General features: G+C 57.6%; 1 protein-coding gene across 1 annotated transcript; it reads left to right on the top strand.

The window, feature by feature from the left end:
- Positions 1-7197: 7197 nt before the first annotated feature.
- Positions 7198-17983, top strand: WNT10A (Wnt family member 10A). Its single transcript, XM_060106929.1, has 4 exons — positions 7198-7310; positions 8379-8641; positions 14613-14992; positions 17486-17983. Exons 1-4 carry the CDS (start codon positions 7198-7200, stop codon positions 17981-17983), a joined length of 1254 nt encoding a protein of 417 aa, XP_059962912.1.
- The last annotated feature ends 4405 nt before the right edge of the window (positions 17984-22388 follow it).

Below are 22388 nucleotides of genomic sequence, written 5' to 3'. Positions count from 1 at the left end.
GTTCCCTATCTTCCCCCAACCGGTTTGGGCTCTTCTGGCAACGAAGAGTACCAAATCTCTCCCTTGGCATTCTTCTTGTTCTCTCTAGTACACATCTAGGGCTTGAATCTGCAGGCTGGGGGAGAACTAGGATGCCTCTTTAAAGGAGCAGACTGAGAGAGTCTAGGGAAAGAGGACCAGAAGCCTCCCGTGGTGCACTCAGTTCTCACCACAGCCCTTGTCCTAATTCTGGGGCAGGGGGTGGGGGTGGGGACACCTTTATCTGTCTTTCTGTTTCTGTGGCCCCTGGGGAATTCGAGGGTAGACTTTTAGGGCCACCCAAACTCATAGGATTAAAGCACTTTATAAACTGTAGAATGTGATGAAAATGTTATTAGTAACATCAGACTTTGTTACCATCAAAACTAACTTCGCCCCCATTAACACTGAAAAGACTGCCCAGAATGGCATTTCCAATCACACTTAGAGGGAGATGAAGCAAAGTTGTCCCGGAGTTTCTCCTGGCATCCAATCACATTTCCTTCTTTCTGATTCCTCTCAGAAAGCTGATGGTGAGGGTAAAGGGACAGAAGAGGGATTGGGGGTTCTGGGTTCGCCAGAACTGGGCCTCAGGCCTCCATCTAACTCCAGAGAGAATGAGAGAGGGTGTAGCCCAATAGCTGGGATTCAGAGCTCCTAATTTTCCCACAGTCCAAATACTGCAGTGGGGAATGACTCTCCCATCAAGGTATGCAGGGCAAAGCATGAGCATTAGATTCAGACACTCTGGGTTGGAAACTAGTGCTGCTGCTTAGAGGTTTACAGTATAGGCCGTGTTAGCCTCGGTTTCTTTACCTATGCAATGGGAATATCATTGTTTCAGTTATCCCTTACTGTATAACAAACAACCCCAAAGTAATTACTTCTCATGATCCTTTAGGTGAGGAATTTGTCAGGACTCAGCTGCATGGTTCTGCTCCTTATGAGAGAACTACTGGCTGTGGTCATTCACTTGGCTGATTCTGCTGGTGGTTCGGCTGGGCTGGACAGTCCAAGATGCTTCACTCATATGTGTCTAGTGCCCCAGAGCTTCTCCAGTGGCCTCCTCTCCATGTAACTAGCTTGGGCTTCCTTATGACATGGTGGCCTCAGCGTAGTCAGACTTCTTACATAAGGCTGGCTTTCAGAATAGACTGTACCAAACTTGAAGGCAGAAAATGAAAGTCTCTTCTTAAAGTCCAGGCTTTACTTAACCAGCATCACTGTCACTCCTTTTTGGTTGACACAAGTCACAGAACCAGCCAAAAGTCAAGGGAAGGGGAAACACACTCCACCTCTCAATGGGACAGTGGCAAAGAATTTACAACCATCATAATCTACCCACATCCTCACAGAACTGTGGGAAGGATTTTTTTGAGATACGCAAAGCACTTAGCATTTGACAATAATTTATGACAAATTCGTGTTTAATAAATGGTAGTTACTGTGAGAAAGGGTATAGAGAGCTGATGCTTTTGCAGGCGTTGGGCGAAGCCTGATTGCAAATGAAGATACCCAACTCAAACTAGCTTAGGCCAAAGGAAATTAATTAATGGATCTTATACCTGGGAAGTCCAGTGGTAAGTCTGAATTTCGACACAGCTGAACCCAGGGGCCCAAATGATTGATGTCATTGAACACTCTCTCTTTCTCTCTCCCTCTCTCTCTCTCTCTCTCTTTCTCTCTCTCCCTCTCTCCCCCTTTTTCCCTCTCTCATCTCCTTCCCTAACCCCTCACCCCCATGTCTATTGTCTCTGCTTGTCTCTGTCTCTCTTTTCACACTGTCCTTACGCTCTCCTGCTGCAGAGAGACTTCCTTTATATGGTAGCCGTATGTCTACATTCTTAGTGCGGCTGATCCAAAAAAGAATGGCTTTCCCAACAGAAGTCCTAAGGAAGCTGGGATCAGGTCACCTTGGGTCACTTGCCTATCCCTGAACTAATAACAATGTCGAGGAAAATGTACCACCATGACTGGGATTGGCAGCCCCCCTAGGACCACAGGGAATGGGGGCACAGGGAGGGCACATTTCTTCAAATAAAACAGAGGGAAGGGGAACTCATCCTGGATGTGACAGACCCTAACCATGGCTTCCAGTGCATCTTCCCTCCCCTGACAATGGCCCCGGATCCACCTGTATGACCTAGCCTAGTTCAGCCCTCAAAGATCACACTGGGGCTCCAGAGTGAAGCCTGTATGGAGAAGGGGTATAAGGCTTCAGTGACAAGGAATGGGCATCTGGCTTTGCTTCCTCCCTTCCTCCCCCTTCCTCCCTTCCTCCCCGTCCTTCCTCCCTTCCTCCCCCTCCTCCCTTCCTCCCCATCCTTCCTTCCTTCCTTCCTCCCTCCTTTCCTCCCTTCCTCCCTCCCTTCCTCCCCCTCCTCCTCCTCCCCATCCTTCCTTCCTTCCTCCCTTCCTCCCCCTCCTCCTTCCTCCCCGTCCTCCCTTCCTTCCTTCCTCCCTTCCTCCCTTCCTTCCCCTTCCTCCCTTCCTTCCTCCCCATCCTCCTTCCTCCCCATCCTTCCTTCCTTCCTTCCTTCCTCCCTTCCTTCCCCTTCCTTCCTCCCTTCCTCCCCCTCCTCCTTCCTCCCCGTCCTCCCTTCCTTCCTCCTTTCCTCCCCCTCCTCCCTTCCTCCTCGTCCTCCCTCCCTCCCTCCCTTCCTTCCTTCCTTCCTTCCTTCCTTCTTCCTCCTGGCTCCTTCTAGTCAAATACCTGGGCTTCAGGGCAGTGTCATGGAGAACTTGGACTCAGAGTCTCTTGAACCTTGGCTAACTTACCAAGGGGGGTGGGTAGTGGAACCAGTATTGTGGGCCACATGGTGGAAAAATGAAGCACTGTAAGGATAGGGTTTTTATTCAAAGCTCTGCCTTCGCCAGCGCTCCCTGGCTGTGTACCATACTTACTGTTTTTTAAAAGTCTGCTGCACTTCTCTCAGAGGCCACCAGAGGGCGCACAGAGCCCAGCTTCCCTAATCACAGGGTTCACAGATAGGACCTGCAGGACATCTGGGGGAACTCAGAGAGTTGTGGGCAGGAGAGGGTAGGATGGAAAGGAAGTAAGGAGACCCACGGAGAGCTCGGGTCAAGTTGCTAGGGTTCCAGACTGTCTGAGACCTCTGGGCTGACCCAGATTTAGGGCTGGTATGCCTGCCTCTGTCTCTACTGCCAGGTTCCGTGGCAGGGGGGAGGGGGGTAGTGGTGGTGGTGATATGGGGTGTGTGATGCTGGATAGCTTCCTCCATGATGCTAGAGAGGGAAACTGGGGCAGTGGCAGAGACTGACACCACCCCAAGCAGGTTAAAAGGAATTCAGTGGAAGTAGCATGATACAGTGAAAAAAGGCCTAGTTTGCTAGCTTGACCTGGGTCAAGTCACTTAACCTCTCTGAGCTTCAGTTTCCCCAGAATGAAATGAGGGTTCCTGATAGCACATTGTGAGAGTGCTTGCAGTCTTTAAACTGGCACTCACGTGTTAGCATCCATCTTCTGTGACCAGTAGAGACTGGGAACTCCAGCAAGAGTCTGGGAACTGCCTTCTATGAAAGGTGAGAGTGATGGCCCAGGAGGCACCATTTTAACAATTATCCTGGTCCTCTTTAAGCTCAGAGACGGCTCTGCACTTTTGCACTGCTGCCTGGGAGGGGGGCTGGAAGCAGAGCTCAGAAATGCCCCATCACCTCAACCCCCCTTGCTCACCCTGCCGCTCAGCCCCAGGCACAGTCTGAACCATCGAGGTTCCCCGCTGGCTGAGTGGTGGGGGAATGTGGAACTGGGGAGATGGGGGAAGAGCACAGAGGCACTCCAGATGTGTGCGTGACCACATCAGGAACAGTTGGAACACAGGCAGATGGGTGGGGAGGCCGGGAGGAAGGCCCAGGATCAGCCTGAGGCCGAAGGCTCAGGAAGCATTTCCGGTTCCTTTCAATGATCTAACATATAGGAGTTTGGGAGACTGGAGCCGCCCTTACCTTGCTGAGGGGCCATGGTCCCTGAGGCCTGGACAATAGGACAAAGAGCTCCCTTACCAGTCTGGGGCTCCTTCCCTCTCTTCTTCACGAAGATAACCTTCTCTGGCAGAGCATCAGGACTGAGGCCGGGCTGGGCTCGGCTGGGACAGTGAGGGTCCCACCTGTTCTCACCGTGGCACCTCCCTAGCCTTCCCTTCCCTGCAACTGCTACAGAGCCACCACAGCTGGAACCATTCTCCGCGCTGCCTTTCATCCGTGGTGCTCCCCCCAACCAGTGGCCCCTGTAATTGTGGTCTCAGGCAGTGGCTGCAGGGGCTGGGGCCAGAGCCCAGGGCAGGGCCAGGGCGGGGCCTGGGGGCTGCTGAAAGGGGCTTGCCCATGGCATGGGTCCTCTGGCGCTGGGGATCCTGCTGCAGACACTCTTTCTGGGCTTCATCCTCACACATGCCAAGGCCATGTGCCTACATATGCCCTCACCTACCTGGGCTGAGGTGAAGCACTCCAGACGGGCACTCCCGGACTCTCATGACATCAGGCCAGTACCATGCCTGAGTGCAAGCAAGGCTTGGGTGTTTACTTCCTGGAGTTTTCAAAGAAAGGGTCTTCTCCCTCTCCCTTACACTTCTGTATTCCATGAACAGTGGAGGGTAGGGGAGCAAAAAGACCATCCCTCAGCTGATGAAGGCCAGAGGAAAAAACAAATCAGCCACTCAGCCAGGTCAGTAGCATTTCCCAGATGTGGTCCTCAAGAAAATCACTTGGGACATTGGTTAGAAATGCAGACCCCGGGGTCTTGCCGCTGGAAAGGCTGAGTCAGCTGCACGGGCCCAGAATCAGAATTTGCCACAATGGCCTACCCAAGGGGATATTTACATACGATGCATCACGTGTGGGAAATGCGGAGCAGCAGATGCAGTTTAAGGAGGTCTGCAACCTGAATAATGAACTCATTCCCTTATCACATGGGGCCTGTTCCTAATCCTTTCTGGGCCTCAGTTTTCCCAACAGCCAATGGGAATTTGACTCCCAAACCTGGCTTGTCCCTGCTGGTGCCCTCTGCCACTCTGGGCTCATGCCTCCTTCCCGGGTTGAAACTGGTCCTGCCCTGCCCCTCCCCATACCCTTCCCAAACTCTAGATCCAAGCCATCCCTGGCCCTGCAGCATGGTGGGGGAGAGTGGGGAGGGGAGGGGGTGGCTGAGGTCAAACAAGGCTCTGGCTGACGCAGACTGCTTCCTGCCCCCCGGCTGTTTTCCTGCTGTCCAGCCAGACTGCTCCCCCCACTGCCCCACCTTCACCCCCAGCAGCCTCAAGCCCTTAATTCCAGACAGCTGCAGTGGCTGCCAGCAGAGATGGGGGAAAGGAGGGGGAGTATGCCGTCAGCCTGCTGTTGCTCAGGCCGCCCCCATCACCTGACAGTCTGGGGACAAGGAAGGCCCCACCCCTCTCCTTCAACTGCCCAGGGATGGGCAATCCCGGGAATGGGCCCCTTTTGTCTCAGAGCCCAGAGGCTCTGGTAGTTTATCCTTAAACCAGGAGGGGCTCTCTTCAGAGAGAGGGGGCAGTGAGGTTGGGAGGGAGGTGTATGTGTAGAGTGGGAAGTTTGTGCCCATTTTACAGAGGAGGATGTCAAGGCCACAGTGGGAGTAGGTTTCACTATCAGGGCCCAGGTTAGAACCAGAAACAGAAGCTGGAGCCTCTGTCTCCAACCCTCTGGCTCTCAGGCCCTTACCTGAGTCTAGTACACTCATCTCATATTGAGGTGAGCCCAGTGTTCAGCTGGGGTGTGAGGGCAGAAAGGGACCCCAGAGAGGAGTGGGCCTGAGCCAGGAGGCTGGTGTTGGGGAACTCTCAGAGGGCCAAGTGCAGCTGGCAGGGCCAAGGTAAGACCTGGAGCATCTGTAGGCAGGGCCCAGGCAAGCAGTACACAATGCTGGGGCCGCTGTTGCTGTGCTCTCGACTGGGTTTGGTTCCAGCTCTTCCACTAACTTGCGGGAGAACTTTAGTAAGTCATGACCCTCTCTGAGCCTCACTATTTTCTTGTGAAATAAAAGGGGACATAATAAGATGACCTGGAAACACACTTTTCGGATTACAAGGCTCTCTAATCCGTCCTCCTAGGGTGTGCCACCCCGGGGGGGGTCTGCTCCCAGACAAGCATCACTGGTGTCCCAGTCATTTTACCTTCATTGGCTCACTGACTAGATGAGGTTGGGCCTCATTAACCTCATTTCACAGAGGCGGCGGGTGGCTCGGTGTCCAGGAGACACCTGTTGTAGGTCACACAGCGAACAAGAGCAAGATCCAGAGGCTGCCAAACCCCTTTGCAGGATACCACACCTGCCTCGGCAGCCAAGCCTGGGAAGTCCCTCCTGAGGTGGGGGAGGCGAGCAGAGGGCCAGCCCCTCCCCCCCAGCCCCTGCAGGTGTGTACATTGGGGGGGAATGGCTGCCCAGCAGCTGCGGCTCAGCCAGGCACATACACCCCGCGGTAAAACGCAGCTTCCTACACAAACCAGCGAGCCGGCTCACTGGCACCGCCCTGTGCCTGATCGCACAGACCCCAACACCTCTCCTCCCCCCCACCCTCCCCCCCACCCCGCCGCTCCCGCCCCGAATCCTGAGCGGACACAGTGGCCTCGGGACGAGTACACGCCTCTACCCGCCCCCCCCCACGCCCCGTCGTCATGACGTCACGTGGGGTAGAGCCCTGAGACACACTGCGGGGGGCGGCGGAGCTCCCCGAGCCGGGACAGTCACTCACTCACTGGGCGGTGGGGCCGGGCACAGACGGCGCCGCCCCCCCACCCCGCCCGCCTCGCACGCCCTCGGAAGCGCAGGCTCACCGCGCTATGTTGGGGGGGGGCTTCCCAGCACCCCAGCCTCTCGTCCCTCGCCCGCAGCACCTCCGGGCCCCCCTTACCCTCGAGAGGCACCGGGAGTTGTTTCAGAGAGCCCTCGGGAAATTCCCCGAACCCCTGTGCCAGGAGGTGCCCGGTGAGCCCGCCCGCCCCCACCCCCCCGAGGGCGGTGCCCGGGGGCGCTGCCCCATGGAGCGGGAAGGCGGGCACCGTCTGCTCCCGGAGCCGTGACCCGAGTTGGAGCTGTGTGTCGCAGCCGCCCCGACCCCCGCGGATCATGCGCCGTCGCCCCTGGCTCGCCGGTCCCACAGGGCTGTGAGCCCCCCATTCCTGGCCCATCACGGCCCGCGCGCGATGGGCAGCACCCACCCTTGCCCCAGGCTGCGGCTCCGACCTCGGCCCCAGCCGCGGCCCGCGCTCTGCGCGCTCCTCTTCTTCCTACTGCTGCTGGCTGCCGCCTTGCCCAGGTGAGCCCTCACCTTATGCCCCGCCCTCCTGGAGAGCTGGGACCCTCAGCCACAGGGGCATCTGAGCTCCTGCTGGGGCAGGGGACCCTGGAAGGAGGGAGGGACGGTGTCGCGGGAAAGTGCTGGTGACCAATGAAAGAGTACTCTCACAGGAGGGGGTTGAGCTGGTGACAGAATAAGGGCAGTCCAGGGAGAGCGGGCAGTGCCCAGGAGAGCGATGGCTGCTAGAAGGGGAGGTGTGTGTTTAGGGGGAAGCAAGTGCCAACCTGGAGTTCCTGCTGTGCTGGGGGAATGCACCCCCCACCCCAGGAGTAAAACTCAAACTGCCCTGCTCCACCTTGCAGATCGCCCCCAAGTCGGGGCAGGGGTTGGGGGCCAAAGGAGGGTAGCCCAGGTGGGGTCAGTGAGAGATTGCAGCTAGAAGGGTGGTTCTCAGTGTGTGTGTGTGTGTGTGTGTGTGTGTGTGTGTGTGTGTGTGTCTGTTCGTCTGTGATCGACTGAGCCCAGCAAGCTGTGTTGTAAACAGCAGTCTGTGTGTGCACATGTGTGTGAATGCGAGGGCTCATGGATCAATGTATGTTAAGATGAACATGTGTGTGTACTTGCGTCTGTGTGTATGTGTATAACTATGTCTGATGAAGTGTGCATGTGGGTAAGTGTTCCTGCGTCTGTGTGTCCACCTCATTGTGTGCAGAACTGTGCCTGCATGAATGTGACTGTCTGAAACATGCCGTTTGGGAGTGGTCTCCCGGAGAACACTGCATATGAGAGCATCTATGCCTGGGGATGTACTTATGAAATACTGTGTGCGCAGGCATACCGGATGTGTGTGCCTTTGCACGTAATCTGTGTGGGTGTGCAGCTGGGTGGGTTGTGTTGGAGGGGATGTTGGTGAGCAGGTCAAGGAAAGGAGAATGTTTAGGGGTATACTGATGGGCTCAACTTTCAAAAGCGGGGGTGGGAACAGAGGAATTATGGCCTTTGGGACAGAGTGTGTATAGTTAGATGGGGCCCTCCCAGACCCCGAAAACACTCACCCACCCCCACCCCCACCCCACATGCCTGCAGGTCTTCACCCAATGATATTCTGGGCCTCCGCCTCCCCCAGGAGCCCGTGCTCAACGCCAACACAGTGTGCCTGACATTGCCAGGCCTAAGCAAGCGGCAGATGGAGGTGTGTGTGCGCCACCCTGACGTGGCCGCCTCAGCCATCCAGGGCATCCAGATCGCCATCCATGAGTGCCAGCACCAGTTCCGGGACCAGCGCTGGAACTGCTCTAGTCTTGAGACTCGAAACAAGATCCCCTATGAGAGTCCCATCTTCAGCAGAGGTAGCTGCCCTCACCCTTGACCTTCTGCCCACTCCACTCAGCACTTCCACTCCAGAACCTATCTGCCAGCCGTCCCCTAACCCACTCCCTCAAGCTGGCAACCTCCCCAGGTGCTCATCTGCCAGCCGTGCTGCTCTCCTGCCTCTTTCTGCTCTGGGAAAGTCCACGAGGGTCAGACTAATGGGGTAGATGTGGCTCCAGGCTGGGCTGTGTGGGATGAGGGCAGCAGGTTTCATGCCTGAGAATTGAACTCCTGGGTTATCCTGCCCTGAGACTGACACTGCATATCTCAGGCCCAGGAAATATCCGTATCTGTTGCCTGCCTCAATTTACCCTCTACCTAGTAAACACCATGTAGGATGGCAGCCTGTGATAAAGTACCCAGAATCAACATGAAGAGGGGTCAGGGACTTTTGCCAAATGGTGTAGTTGAGGGAAGCCTGGGCAGGTAAAACTGTACTTCTGCAGAAGCTCTTCCCGGCGGGGTTACACCACCAGCCTCTGTGTCATCCTGGCCACCCCTGAAAATCCTCTCTAAATCAGAGGCACTGGGTGTGTGCCTGCCTCCTGCCCAGCAGGCCTGGCGGCCCTGCCAATTCCTCTTCCCCTCACAGCTCAGAGAAGCTGCAGCCCACTATCTCTCCCCCTCCCTGGACTTCTGGGTGACCCAGGGTCTACCCACAACCCCTTGAGTGGCTTGGGCTGGAGGTGACAGGAGGTTTTGTCACTCATTTCCACTCACACCCACCTCCTGCCCTGGTATCTTAGACTTTGACTCAGGTCCTTTGGGAAAGATGGGGGTCCTGCCTCCTGGATGGGCCTAGCTGGGTATCTCTCTCTCCTCCTCTCAGCTGCTTGAGTGGGACAGTGTGGGGACATGGCTCCTTGCGACTTGTACAATTCTCAGGTGACAGTAGAGGAGGAGGGGTACCCCTGTACCCTGTGGCCTTGGGGCCCAGAGGCTTCTGGGAGAGTCAGACTCTAATGTACCCGAACTTCAGGAAGAACTCAGAGTCAGGGGACTTTCCCTTTCCACCAGGACCCCTCCTTGCATCCCCGGAGCCCCCAAGTCAGGGGCCACCCCAGCCTCCCCCAGCCCAGCCCCGCCCCGCCCCCGGCCGCCCGCCCCGCTCCCGCGCACTTTCCCTCCTCCCTCCCCCGCGCGCCCAGGGCGCTGTTTCTCCCCGGCCCGGCCCAGCCCGACGCGTGTGGCGGCATGCAGCCGCGAACTAATCCCCGCGGGCAGCGGCAGACGGCTCCTGGCCCCAGACGCACGCCTCTCAAAAAGGGCGCCCCCCTCCCCAGGCCGGCGCTCCCGCCCCTGAGCCCCTGAGTCCCTGAGCCCCTCCAGCCGTCTGCCCAGAGAGGCTCCCCGCGACCCCCGCCGATCGGCCAGCCCAACTCAGGTCCGGCGCCCCGCCCCGGCCGCCCCCGCTGCCCTCTCGCTGGCGGACACGAAGTGACAGGCCACTGCATCTCTCCTGACCCGGCCGGGCTGGGCCAGCGCTCGCCGCCGCCGCGCGCCCGAGCCCACTCGCTCCCCGAAGTCCGGTTCTCTTTCCAGCGCTCGGCCCCGAGCTTGCTCCAGGTTCTGCTCACTGGGGGCTCCGGCAGGCATTGAGGTTCTCACCCCTGCCACTTCGGGTGAGGCGAGGCTAGCTCTTCATCCCTCTTCCCGGCCTCGGTGTCCCCTCTTTCCCTCTGGTCCTCCTGTCCCCTCTAGACTCCCAGGCGTCCCTATTGCTTCGCCCGTGTGAGGCCTGTCCGGGCTGGTGGAGGACACGGGGGCTTTGAAGCTTGAGGGCGAGTTCGGGAGCGGTGGAACCCTGCGGGGTTGGCGCGGTGCCAGGTGCTCCCGGGTTCACCTGCAGTTAAATAAGCGGGAGGTGAGCTGGGGGGACGTGTGTGGGGAGAGGTGAGGTGTGGATGCGGGAGACTTGCCTGTGGCTAGCCGGCGCCCAGCGCCGGGAGGGGACGGGATAGTGGCTCCTGGGCTCCCGCAGGGAGGCTGGCCTCCTTCCTTTGGCCTCGGAACACCGTCCTACCTCTGTGGTTTCTGCCCCCCGCCCCCCACATTGCAACCTCATTTCTACCTCTCATTCCTCGGAGGGGACTCCGGGCTTCTGGAAAGAAATTTCCGCTCCCTCCACCTCCCACCTCCAAGGGCCGCCATTGCCGTGTCTCCCTCACTCCACACTTGTGGGATCATTTATTTGGTCCATCTTGGCCCATCACCTCAAGGGCTAGCTAAATTTGAATCCCATGGGGCCCGTCTTGGTGGTAACCAGCCCCTGGACTGGATCCTTCCCCCAGTCTCCCTTATTTTCAAGCCACAGATTGTCCATCGTGGGGTCAGGTGACCCCAGTTTCCCCCACGTGGACTGTCAGGATGCCCACCCCCCTTCTGACCCAAGCTGCCAATGGGGTTCTCTTAAAGGTGCACTCTGCCATGTTTAAAATTCAGAGACTGCTAGAAGTAGGTGGTCCCCCAGGTCTTCCATCTGAATGCTGTTACTGTCATCTAATTGTCCTGACGCCTTCCCTGAGATGGGCTGGGCTGACGGGATGGAGTTCTGATGTAAGAGGGAGAGGGAAGGGTTCTTGAGCACCTAGAGTGGGTGCTTGGGAAGCAGGACATACAGTAGGGCTTTACCCAACCAAGGAGAGGGATGTGAGGGTGCTGGACCCTGGCGGTTGGGGGACAGAGAGAGGGGCCTCTAGCGGGGCTAGAAAGAGTCCTAAATAAGCTGTGAGAGGACCCCCAGCCCAGGTGCAGCTATGACCTAAGTGCCGAGGGCAGTGGTATCCCCAGCTTTCTGTTCTGAGGATCCACAAGGTTGGTGCCGAGATGGGTGAGATGCTGGACAAACATCAGCTACAGGGGGGCTCTTCATTGTGAGGACTAGAGAACCCCTCCATCTCTTACTCAGGATGCAGGGACCAGAGGGAGATTTGAGGAAGGGGCTACTCTGGGCTGGGCTTGGGCACTGGAGTGAGAGGGGATGAGAGGACAGGGAGAGGCTTGGTGGAGGTGAGTGAGTAGATTCACACAGTGGGTACTGGAGCACTCATGGACTTTGGGTACTGCCCTCTCTAAGGCCCAGGTGCATTTAGAATGGCTGGAAAGAGGGGGCTTGCGGCTCTGCAGTAAGCCAGGCTCCCAGCCCAGTGGAACCCAGCAGTTTGAGCGTCCATCCTCTGCTCTCCAAGGCCCTGGCTCTTTCATCTCCCACCTCCCTTTTACATTTATCCTCGGGGAGTCTTTGTTTTACGCCTAGGTCTCCAGGCTTGGGGTATGTGGTGGTACTCAGATGGGGAGACTGAGGCACAGGCAATTGTATCCCAGGATTACCTAAGGTCCTATTATTCTAGTGGCAGCCAGTAAATTAGCCAAAGCATATTAAGTACTTGTTGTGTGCTTGGCACTGTTCTAAAGCACTTTATCTGTACTTTAGTATCCTCAAACAATCCCCATGCAGTAGGTCCTATCATTATCTTCATTTCCAAATGAAGCTAAGAGAGGTTGGGTAACTTGCCATTAGTCCCACAGCTTGTATGTGAGCTGTAGAGCCAGGACTCAACTGCAGACCAGCTGTCTTTAGAGATTGCCCTCAACCCCCTGCATACTGCCTCCCAAGCTACAAGGCCACCATGATTTCCTACCGTGTGCCCAGAGGTGAACTGGTGCAATGGAGGAGTAATCCAAGAAATGGAACTGACATGCACGCGCACACAACACACACACAAACACCTACCCGTGTTTGTGCAAACATGTGGCTACATTCAGTGTCACCCCTAAGTGTTCCCACACGCACACAACCCTCTCTCTCCCCAGCCCAGGCACATGAGCGTGCACAGATTATTTGTGCACGGATTATTTGCACGGAGGGAATGGAGACCAGACCTCTCCCCTCTCCTCCTTCTTTGACTTGAATGGGCCGGGCTCAAGCTTCTCTAACCCCTCCTAGTTCCCACTGGCTCCTGAATCCTCTCTCTTCCACACTTCCCTGCCCTCCAAACCTCCTCCCCCAGCCCCTTCCTGGCCGTTGGCTTCGTCCTGTAGCAGCAGCTGACTCCACTTAGATGCTGGCAGTCCCTGTCCCAGATCAAAGGCAGGGCAGCTAAGTGTGCGTCTTAACGAGCCCCCCACCCCCAGTGCTCCGGGCAGCCCAGCTGGCCAAGGCCCCTCCCCTCTCCCTCTCCAGCTGGCCAGATGGCACAGTGCCTGCATCTGCCCCAGACAGTCGGGGCCAGGACCGAAACTGGGGCCCTGAGTAGGAGCTGGGGGCAGACCCAATGGTCTGGACTTCTCTGAGGCCTGAATGCTTGGATCAGAGGGTGACCACACAAGCCCTGCCCAGTCACTCCTTCAGTGACCGTGACAGCTGCCAGAGGCCATTGGGATGGTGTCTTTAGCTGCCTGGGGTAGATAGGGGTGTTCTCTGTAGGCTGTGGGCTTTCTCCAGATTCCTCTAGGCCTGCCCTTGAATGTAACAGAGCCTGGAAAATGGTGTTTGGGTTGGCCCAGCACATTCCCCTGGGCCAGCATCTTGCTCCTTCCTGGTGCCATGCATAGACAGGGCCATAGGACTGGGAAATGGGCTACCTGGGTTTCTTACTCAGCAGCTTGTCTTCCCCAGAGCCAAATGTCCTTCAGCAGAAGGTGGCCAGGCCTGCTGGGAGAGCTGGGGCTGTGTCCAGCTCCATAACTCCTGCGACCTCGGGCATCTCTCCTGGTTGGCTCTCTGGGATCAGTGAGGCCTCCAAGTCCTCCCAGTCTTTGAAACTGATGTAGAATGACCCAATTTTGTTTTGTTTTGTTTTTCCTGAATCTCTGGGCTCTACCAAGCCATCAGCCTCCCGCTGGGTTCTGGGCTTCCCCCACAGGTGTCTATGGCACAGGTGGATTCTTCTCCTAGTGTGGGAGCTGTTATTACCCTTAGTTTCTCCCACTGCTTGTACTCTCTCAGGTTCAGAGGCTGGTCAGTGACCGGTACCAGAACCTGCCCCTCGCCGTCCTTTCTCAGATGCAGAATAAGGAAGAAGCAGCTTGCAGGTCCCAGAGCCCGACCCTCCTCTTCAAGAAGGCCTCTCCCTGCCACAGGCCCAGAGGATGGCTCAGGCTTGGGAACACCAAGGAGGAAAGCAGTGTAGACAAGTCCTGGACTCCTGAGAGTGGCTCATCAGGAGTCTGTGCACCCCTGAGCATCTCAGGAAGGCATCTACCTTAGCTAACCGTTCCTTCTCAGTGTTCAACACCACTATATGCTTAACCCTGAGCAGGCGGTGGGCTCACCTCCAGCATCCTTCAAACAACCTCTTCAGCTGACCTCGACCGACCACAAGCAGGTGGCTGGGCGATGCCCTTTTCTGAGGAGACTTTCTGGGATGTCCAGACAGGCAAAGGGGAAATTCTGCTGGCTCTTTTGTTTGCCTCTCGCATCTGGCCATCAGATAGTGTTCTTTGATGGGCGTAAGGGGGTGGCTGCAGGGGCCGGGAACTTCAGGAGAACACCTTCTCCTCTTACTTACCCTTCTGCCCATTAACACCTCCTGGGGCCCTGAATTTCATCCCTGGTAAATTTTTTTAGGTTAAAATTTGCCTTCTTTCTGCAGGCTTATCTTAAAATTGCAGATATCACTTGAGAGGTGGTAGCTTAAGTCCCTGATGGTTAAAAAAAATTTAATGTTTACTAGATACTTTGTGTCCAACAGAAGAGATGTAGTCACAATTCTGAGCTTGCTAAGGGTGAAGCAAGGGAAGGCTGTGGAAGAGACCTCCCCCATTCCATCGTGTGCAGAACTTCCGGTGTGATTTCTGCCCCTCTTTGAATCTATGCCCTTGGACCAGATTTTCCCCCACCACTGGGCCTCTACTTCCTCTCAGTATGGTGAGAAGGTTGGGCAGGGAGGGTAGAGGGATGGGACGTGGAGGCTCCTCAAAGGCTGTTTCCTGCGTCTCTCTGAGCAGGTTTCCGAGAGAGTGCCTTCGCCTACGCCATCTCGGCAGCTGGCGTGGTGCACGCTGTATCCAACGCCTGCGCCCTGGGCAAGCTGAGGGCCTGTGGCTGCGACGCGTCCCGGCGCGGGGACGAGGAGGCCTTCCGTCGGAAGTTGCACCGCCTGCAGCTGGAAGCGCTGCAGCGCGGTAAGGGCCTGAGCCACGGAGTTCCCGAGCACCCTGCCCTGCCTCCTGCCAGCCCAGGCCTGCAGGACTCCTGGGAGTGGGGCGGCTGCAGCCCCGACGTGGGTTTCGGAGAGCGCTTCTCTAAAGACTTTCTGGACTCCCGGGAGCCTCACAGAGACATCCATGCGCGCATGAGGCTCCACAACAACCGAGTGGGGAGGCAGGTGAGAACCCCATCCCTCTGGGTGGGCCTGCTCCAGACCCCTCTGCCTAGGGCCCCTCCCCTCCCCCAGGCTTATGTCTCCTCTGGGGACCACACCACTCTCCCTAACTCAGCAACTTTCTCATTGTCCCCCGCCCCCAATTCAGTCATCAGATGTGTTTTGGATAACTACTGTGTGCCAGGCGCTGGACTAGGCCTGGGAATATGGGGATAAAACAACCCCTGCCCTGCAATAGCTCCCCTTCCGCTGAGCAGCCTGCTTCTCCCATCTCCTGCTGTGAGTAGTGGGAAGAGCTCTGGGCTGCAGTCAGGACCTCAGAGTCTAGGCCCAGCTTTGCCACTCTGTCTCTCCCCCTGGAAAATGAGAAGGTTGAACTGCATCATCCATAAGGCTCCCCAGCACAAATGTTCCATGATTCGGTGCTTTCCTATGCTGGGACGCCCCTCCTCTCCCAGGCTTTCTGTGCAGAATGAGGGATTCCTGCAAAGGGAGATCCCTAGGGGCCCCTGTGGTACTGTGTTGTGTTGGCATCCTCCTTTCTCCCCCCAACCCCTGAATGTTCATACTACCTCAAAGGTCATTTATTTAAGAGAGAGAGAGAGAAGAAGAAGAAGGAGAGGGAGAGGGAGAGGAAGAAGAAGAAGAGGAGGAGGAGAAGAAGGAAGGAAGGAAGGAAGGGAGGAGGGAAGGCAGGCAGGGAGAAGGGAGGGAGGGAGGAAAGAAGGAAAGCAAGGGGAAGTAATAATATCCTGCATTTAATTTGTTGAGTGCTTACTCTGTGTTAGGCACTGTCTGAGCATTTTACTCCATCCTATCTCACCCTTACACCTACCCATGAGGGTTCTATTATTGGCCTCATGTTCAGATATGGAAAGTGAGGCACAGATAGACTAAGAAGCTTGACTAGTGATGCAACAAGTGAGAAAGTGGCAGAGGCAGGATTCATCCCCAGGCCGTTGAGCCCTGAGCCCTTTTGTTCTATAGTGTAGTCTACACTAAGTTGCTCCCTGGCCCTCCTGGTGGCTCAGCACCCTCTTTTCCTGGCTCTTCCACCCCTGTCCCTTCTCTTGGCCCTGCCCAGCCTGCTCAGGCCTTGTTTCTGGCTTCCCCTCACTCTAGCTGGCCCTTTCTCCATCTCACTCCCCTTTCTCCTGGCTTCTCAGCCCAGGCCAGTTCACCTTCCTCTTCCACAAAGACTGGAGCTGATTCAGCTCTTCCATCATGACCGGGAGGTGATGTCAACTGAGGCATACCCACCCTCAGGTCACGTCCAGCTCCCACCCCGTCCTGCCCAGTCCGTGCAGCTCTTTCCCCAGCTCTGATACTATCCTAGCCCACACCAACAGTACCTCCTCCTCCTCGTTAAACTGGTTAATTAATGGCTGCTGCCTCTGGGAAGCAGATGTTCTGGAGCTGTTGGCCGGGGGGGGGGCATTGGGCTGCTTTCCACGTAGTGCTAACACCACAGGCTGCACATACAAGCTGCAGAGCCCTTTAAGACTTGGAGGAACGGGGTCCCTCTCTTATGGCCCTACTGCCCAGGTTTGGGGGACCCAGATCATTTTTTGGAGTGGGGGGGGGCCAGCGGGGGGAGGAGGATGTGGCCAATTTCCTCTGGGGTCTCTGGTGAGGATAATGTGAAGGGGCTCTTTGGGAGGAAGCTCAGTAGAGCAGTCTGAGAGCTGGGCAGGGGCTGGGCAGGTTGTATTCCTGTAACTAGCTCCCTTGGAGGCCTGGGAAACTCTCTCCACTTTCATTGCCCTGGGGCTCTGGTTCTTTGGGTTCCCTTTGGTTCTGTATTCAGGTAGGGCCTTTGGTCCCTGTTGCTGCTCACTGTTTCCTAGGAGGAATGGTGGCACTCAGCACTGGGCAGAATAAGTGCCAGCCGGTAGAATGGGAGAATGGGAGGGGGGTGGAGGGCAGGGGAGGAGGGGGAGTCTCCCCAGCCCCTGGCCCCTCTCCTTAGGCTCCCTGAAAAGTGCTGCGGGGCCCAGAGGAGTTAAGGGGCTCTTTTCGGACTCCCCACAGCCTCCGCTCACTGCCTGGAGTGAGGCCAGAGGCTTTGGGGCTGGGATGTAGTGGGGCCAGCACACCGCTGCTCCTGGTCCTGAGGGTTGGAAGGAGAGGGAGTTTCCCTGAGGATCTGGGATCCCCCCTCAGGAAGCAAGAGCCTCCAGCCCCAAGGGCCCCCCTGCAGCTGCTGGGAAAGTCGGGGTGGGGGGGAGAGGAGGGGAAGCAGGAAGGAGGAAATTCCCCCAGGGCCTGGCTGGGTGGGAGGTGGATGCGTGAGCAGCAGAAGAGCAGGCAGACTCCTGACCGCCTGGTTTAGGAGCTGTGCCACCCAGCCACCCACTTGGGGCCTCAGCTTTTGCCTCCGTTCAATGGGGGTTGGTTTCCAGAGCCTGTGAGAGTCTCGAGGGCCGGTGTCTGCGACGGGAGGAGGACAGTGGGGCTGGCCGCGGGCGTCACTCTTCCCCGTGCCTCCTTCCGCAGGCGGTGATGGAGAATATGCGGCGGAAGTGCAAGTGCCACGGCACATCAGGCAGCTGCCAGCTCAAGACGTGCTGGCAGGTGACGCCGGAGTTCCGCGCTGTAGGGGCACTGCTACGTAGCCGCTTCCACCGCGCCACGCTCATCCGGCCGCACAACCGCAACGGCGGCCAGCTGGAGCCGGGCCCCGCGGGGCCACCCTCGCCAGCCCCGGACCTTCCGGGGCCACGGCGCCGCGCCGGCACCGCCGACCTGGTCTACTTCGAGAAGTCGCCCGACTTCTGCGAGCGCGAGCCGCGCCTGGACTCGGCAGGCACCGTGGGCCGCCTGTGCAACAAGAGCAGCGCGGGCCCGGACGGCTGCGGCAGCATGTGCTGTGGCCGCGGCCACAACATCCTACGCCAGACGCGCAGCGAGCGCTGTCACTGCCGCTTCCACTGGTGCTGCTTCGTGGTCTGCGAGGAGTGCCGCATCACCGAGTGGGTCAGCGTCTGCAAGTGAGCGGACGGCTCGCCTCCCTGCTCCTGGTCCTCTGCGGCTTGCGATCTTGGCCGGGCAGCGTCGCCTTGGTTCCTGGGAGTGGAGGATGGACCACAGAATCTTACAGGAACCTCCCAGCTCTGAGGTCGTCAAGACTGCAATCACAGGACGGTTCAGGCCCGCTCAGACCCCCTGCTCCCTTCTGTGGCCTCCAGGACCGGTTTGCCTCCCTGCTCTCTGACCCAAGCTCAGACAGTTCCGTTGGGCTGGCGGTTGCCCCACACCCTAGGGCAGTGTCAGCCAGGCATCCTCTGGGCCTGCCTCCTTTTATCTCTTCACCCCTACCCCTGGGGGGGAGGGAATGAATGGAAGCTGATGGGGAGGGGAGGAGGATTAAAAAGAAGAAATGGACATCACTGAGCTGAAGTGGTTCTGCAGAGGCCTCAGACACCCTCCCCCACTGGCCTCGGTCCCTCATCATTCATTTAACAAATATTTATTTTGCATTCTTTGTGGCCTGGAACTCTGTGGGGGACGAGAGGTGCTGGGGATACAGATGTGAATAAGAGACACAAGACCTGCCCTCTTGGAGTTTACATTTGGGCTGGGGAAGATGGACAATAAACAAGAAAACACACAAACGAGGTCATTTCAGACAAGGCTATGTGCTGTGAAGAAAATAAAGCAAAGTGCTGGATGTAGAGTGATTTGTGGGGAGTGGGGCCCCTCTAGATAAAGCTACTGGTTGGGGAAGACCTCATGCTGAGACTGCATGAGGAGGAGAGCCATGCACAAATTGAGGGTAAGGGCTTTTCAGGCAGAGGCCATGTGAATGCAAAAGCTCTGAGGACAGAAAGATCTCAGGAGGAACAGCAAAGAGGCCAGTGTGATTGGAGTGAAGAAATCAAGGGACAGATTAACAGCAGAGGAGCTGCTGGAGGGGAGTGGAGGATGGGGAATGTTCACATTATGCATCCTTCCAGGCCAAGGTAAGGGATTTTATGTAAGAGGAATGGGAACCTTCAGAGGGTCTTAGGCAGGCGAATGTCATGGTCTGATTCCCACACTGCTTGCTGTCTGGGGAACTGAAAGGCAGGGGACAAGTTGACAGCAGGCGGCCAGTTAGGAGACTACAGCCATCTTCCAAACCAGAGATGAGGCCTGGGCTAGATGGAGGCAGCGGGGAAGTTGGCAAGGGGCTGGATCAGGAGCCCTGGATGCCAGAGCTCTAGCTGTCCACCTTGTGCCTGAGCCCTCTGCCACAAGCCAGGACGAGTGTTGGCCAGTAGCACCCGTCGGCAGAGACAGGAGGCACTCTGAGAGGAGTAATCCTGGGCAAGACCCAGCTCAACCCAACCAGCCCAGCGCCCCAGGGAGCAGGTGGGGCTAGGAGGTGCGGCCTGGAGAAGGGTGGCAGGGGAGGGCCAGGAGACTCGCTGTCTGGATTCTGGTCTCTCCGAGTCCAGGCAGGGGAGGCGGGGTATGTAAGTAAGGCTGGGGGTGGGAGGATATCCTTCCTGGGTCTCTTGTGCCCCCAGATCCCCAGCTCAGGATGCCCCTTGGCAGGTCAGCCAGCCCCCCTTCCATACCCCCATAAGAACGCTGCTAAGCTGGCAGGCTGGGTCCAGCATTGCACTCTCCTTGGCTCTCAGATCTGATGTTTTTCTGGAACAGACCCTCAAGGAGGAGGCAGTGGAGAGGCAGGTGGGGTCAAGTTCTCGGGGGAAAGAACACTTCACCGACTTCATCCAGGCCTCCTGCTGCTCACAGTGGAGAGTCCTGCTGCCTGCCTCAGTTTACCCCAGAGTGGCACCCTTCTCGCTGAACTAACCAAGGATAAAGTCTTGTTCCTTTTCCCAGTTGCCAGCCTACCTGCATCCCCATACTTCCCTGGCCCTGACCCATGTCTGCCTACCCCTGGGTAGGCGTGAGGAGGAAAGGAGGCTCTCATGGTGATGCACGCCTGTAGGCCCACCACCTGGGAGATTTGCCCTCACTCTCTTGCCCTCAGCTCCCTTCCCTCCAACTCCTGCATCCCAGCAGCTCTCAGACATGACTAAGGCAGCAGGACATTTCATATGCTCAGTTCTGCTCCCTCTGTAGAGGACAGGATTTCTCTCCCCATCCCCCTAAAGAGAGTACCACAGGCAGGCGGGTGAGAGTCCCCCAGGAGGAGGGGTGGGCAGGAGCAGCCAGACACACCTGCTTCATTCCTTTCCTCTTGTTCACCCAGGAGAAAGCTTTGGGGGCTGGGTTCGCTGCTTCCTCCCTCCCTCCCATTCAGGGTAGGAGGGAAGGGAGGGGCAATGAAGGCCTGGGGGGTACTCCCACCCCCTGCCCAGCCCCCAGCAGTGTCCACTACAGCGTTAGCTGTGGCTTCAGCCTCCTCTGCCTTCCAGGCTTTAGGAGGACAGAGTTGGGGGAGGAGAGACTGAAGATGAGAGACATAGGATGAGGGATGGGATAATGAGGTAGGAGCTGTAACACTGCAGAGCGTGCTGCCTCTAGAGGGGTGGGCCGTGGGGTGGGACAGGGGACTGGACACCAGGCTGTGGGAGACATATCCCAGTCAAGTCAAATCATGGTGATCTGATACATGCTAGCTTTACCTGTAAAGGGAGAGAGGAAAAGTTGGAGAAGGAGCAAATAGGGTGTTGCCCACCCCCATCCTTTCTCTGGGCCTGAAGCTGACTAGAGTCTGGACCAAAGCTGAACCCCACATTTGCAAAGGGGTGTATGGGATTTAGTTGACCCTAAAGGGAGATATGGAGGTGATAAGGGGTGGGAAAATGGGGCCCAAGGGGCACTGGGTTTATGCACTCTGGCTACGAGTGAGGCAGAAATCAATGTGCTGGTTGGAAATAGGGAAAATGGGCTGAAATAAAGTGGGACGGTGGAAGTAAATAGGAGGAGGAACTTGCCAAGAGCTAGGAGAGGACCAAGGTTCAGATTTGGAAATAAGAATAGAGGGTGGACCAGACTTCACTCAGAGGGGGAGGAAGCCATCCCCACCCCCAACACCTTTCACCTTGATGGACACTGGGCCAGCTCCTTGCAGGAGGAAAAAATAGCATGGAGCCTGGATGGTCCCAAAGGGAAGAAGGGAGGGAAGTAAGAGAGAACGAGGTGGTGGATAGATCGGCAGGCAGTGGTGGGTTAAGGGTCAGGGAGAGGCAGCCAGACTGGGGTGGGGATCAGAACCCAGGCATCCTGCTTTTTTGTCGCCCAAGGTCCCAGGGTCAGAAAAAAGAGGAAGGGAGAGGCAAAGGTAGAGGCCTCGGCAGCTGTAGGAGGGCCAGGTGGGTGAGAAACCCGGTCAGGGGCATCCCGGCCCTCCCTCGCCTTCCTCCGAATTAATGCGCCCCCAGCTAGCCCCCGGCAGGGGGCCTTCCACGTTGGAGCTTGGCCAGGCCCTAGTCGCGGCCTCCCTCCACCCCTCCCACCCCCCCTTCTCATGTGGTTGCCGGCAGCTGCCTGCGGTCGCCCCAACTCCTGCGCTCAAGGCACGGGGACTTTCCAACAGGGGAAAAAATGACTTAATGAGAGTGGGAGCCGGGGGCGGGAGGGACAGGTCCCTGTAATCACCGCTCTGCTGTGGGGCCTGCGCGCCTCCGGGCCCTTCCCTGGCTTCCTGCTGCCAGCGCCCCCCTCGGGCTCTGCTGGGGGAGGGGGACAGGCTGGCGCAGGGGATCCCTTTTCAAGTTCCGGGCTCTTTGGGGCCCTCCGGCTGCCTTTGTTCCCTAGGCTTGCCCTGCGTGGAAGCTGAGACGCCCCGTGATCCCTCTCTGGACTTTGTCCTTGAAGTTGGGGGGTGGCAGTCCTTCCCAGGAGCCACGGTCCTCTGCTGGTGGATTAGAGGGGTGCGGGATCGTGGAGAGCCCTTTGCCACTTCGCGGCTGCGCACTTCCAAACGCCTCCGGTTGCTGTGGCAACCAGGGCAGTTGAGGTGTGTCCGCCGGGCTGGGAGGCGCCCACCCCACCCCCCTTTTCCCGCAGCCCTCCGGGCCAGGCCGGGCCGCTGCGGTGCGCGGGGGTGGGGGTGTGCCGTTACCATGGCAAGGGTGCGCTAGGAGGGCACATTCTTCCCCAGGGTGGGAGCGCCCCGGGGATACGAGAAGGGGGGTGATGGGGGCAGCAGAAAGGGGAGGCGAGAGGGTCAGAATGAGGGAGGAGTCTCGGACAAGACGCTCCAGGGCTTCTGGGGTTGGGATGGGGAGTTTGGAATCTGCCCCCGCCACCCCCAGATCTCCGGAGATGTCCCGGTCCTCGCCCCTCACTCTCGCTGGGGTTCAAGCCCCTAAACCCCGTTTCTGGGGAAGGGATCCGAACTACCGACCCCGAAGGTCTTTTGGCTTCCTCCGAGGTCTGGTTCGCCGAGCGAAGTGTCCATCCCCTCCCCCGCAAGCGGAGCTGCAGCCCAGACTGC

This window comes from Mesoplodon densirostris, chromosome 8 (genome assembly GCF_025265405.1).
Source record: "Mesoplodon densirostris isolate mMesDen1 chromosome 8, mMesDen1 primary haplotype, whole genome shotgun sequence".
NCBI classification, from domain to species: domain Eukaryota; kingdom Metazoa; phylum Chordata; class Mammalia; order Artiodactyla; family Ziphiidae; genus Mesoplodon; species Mesoplodon densirostris.
This window is presented reverse-complemented; position numbering and strand designations above follow the sequence as displayed.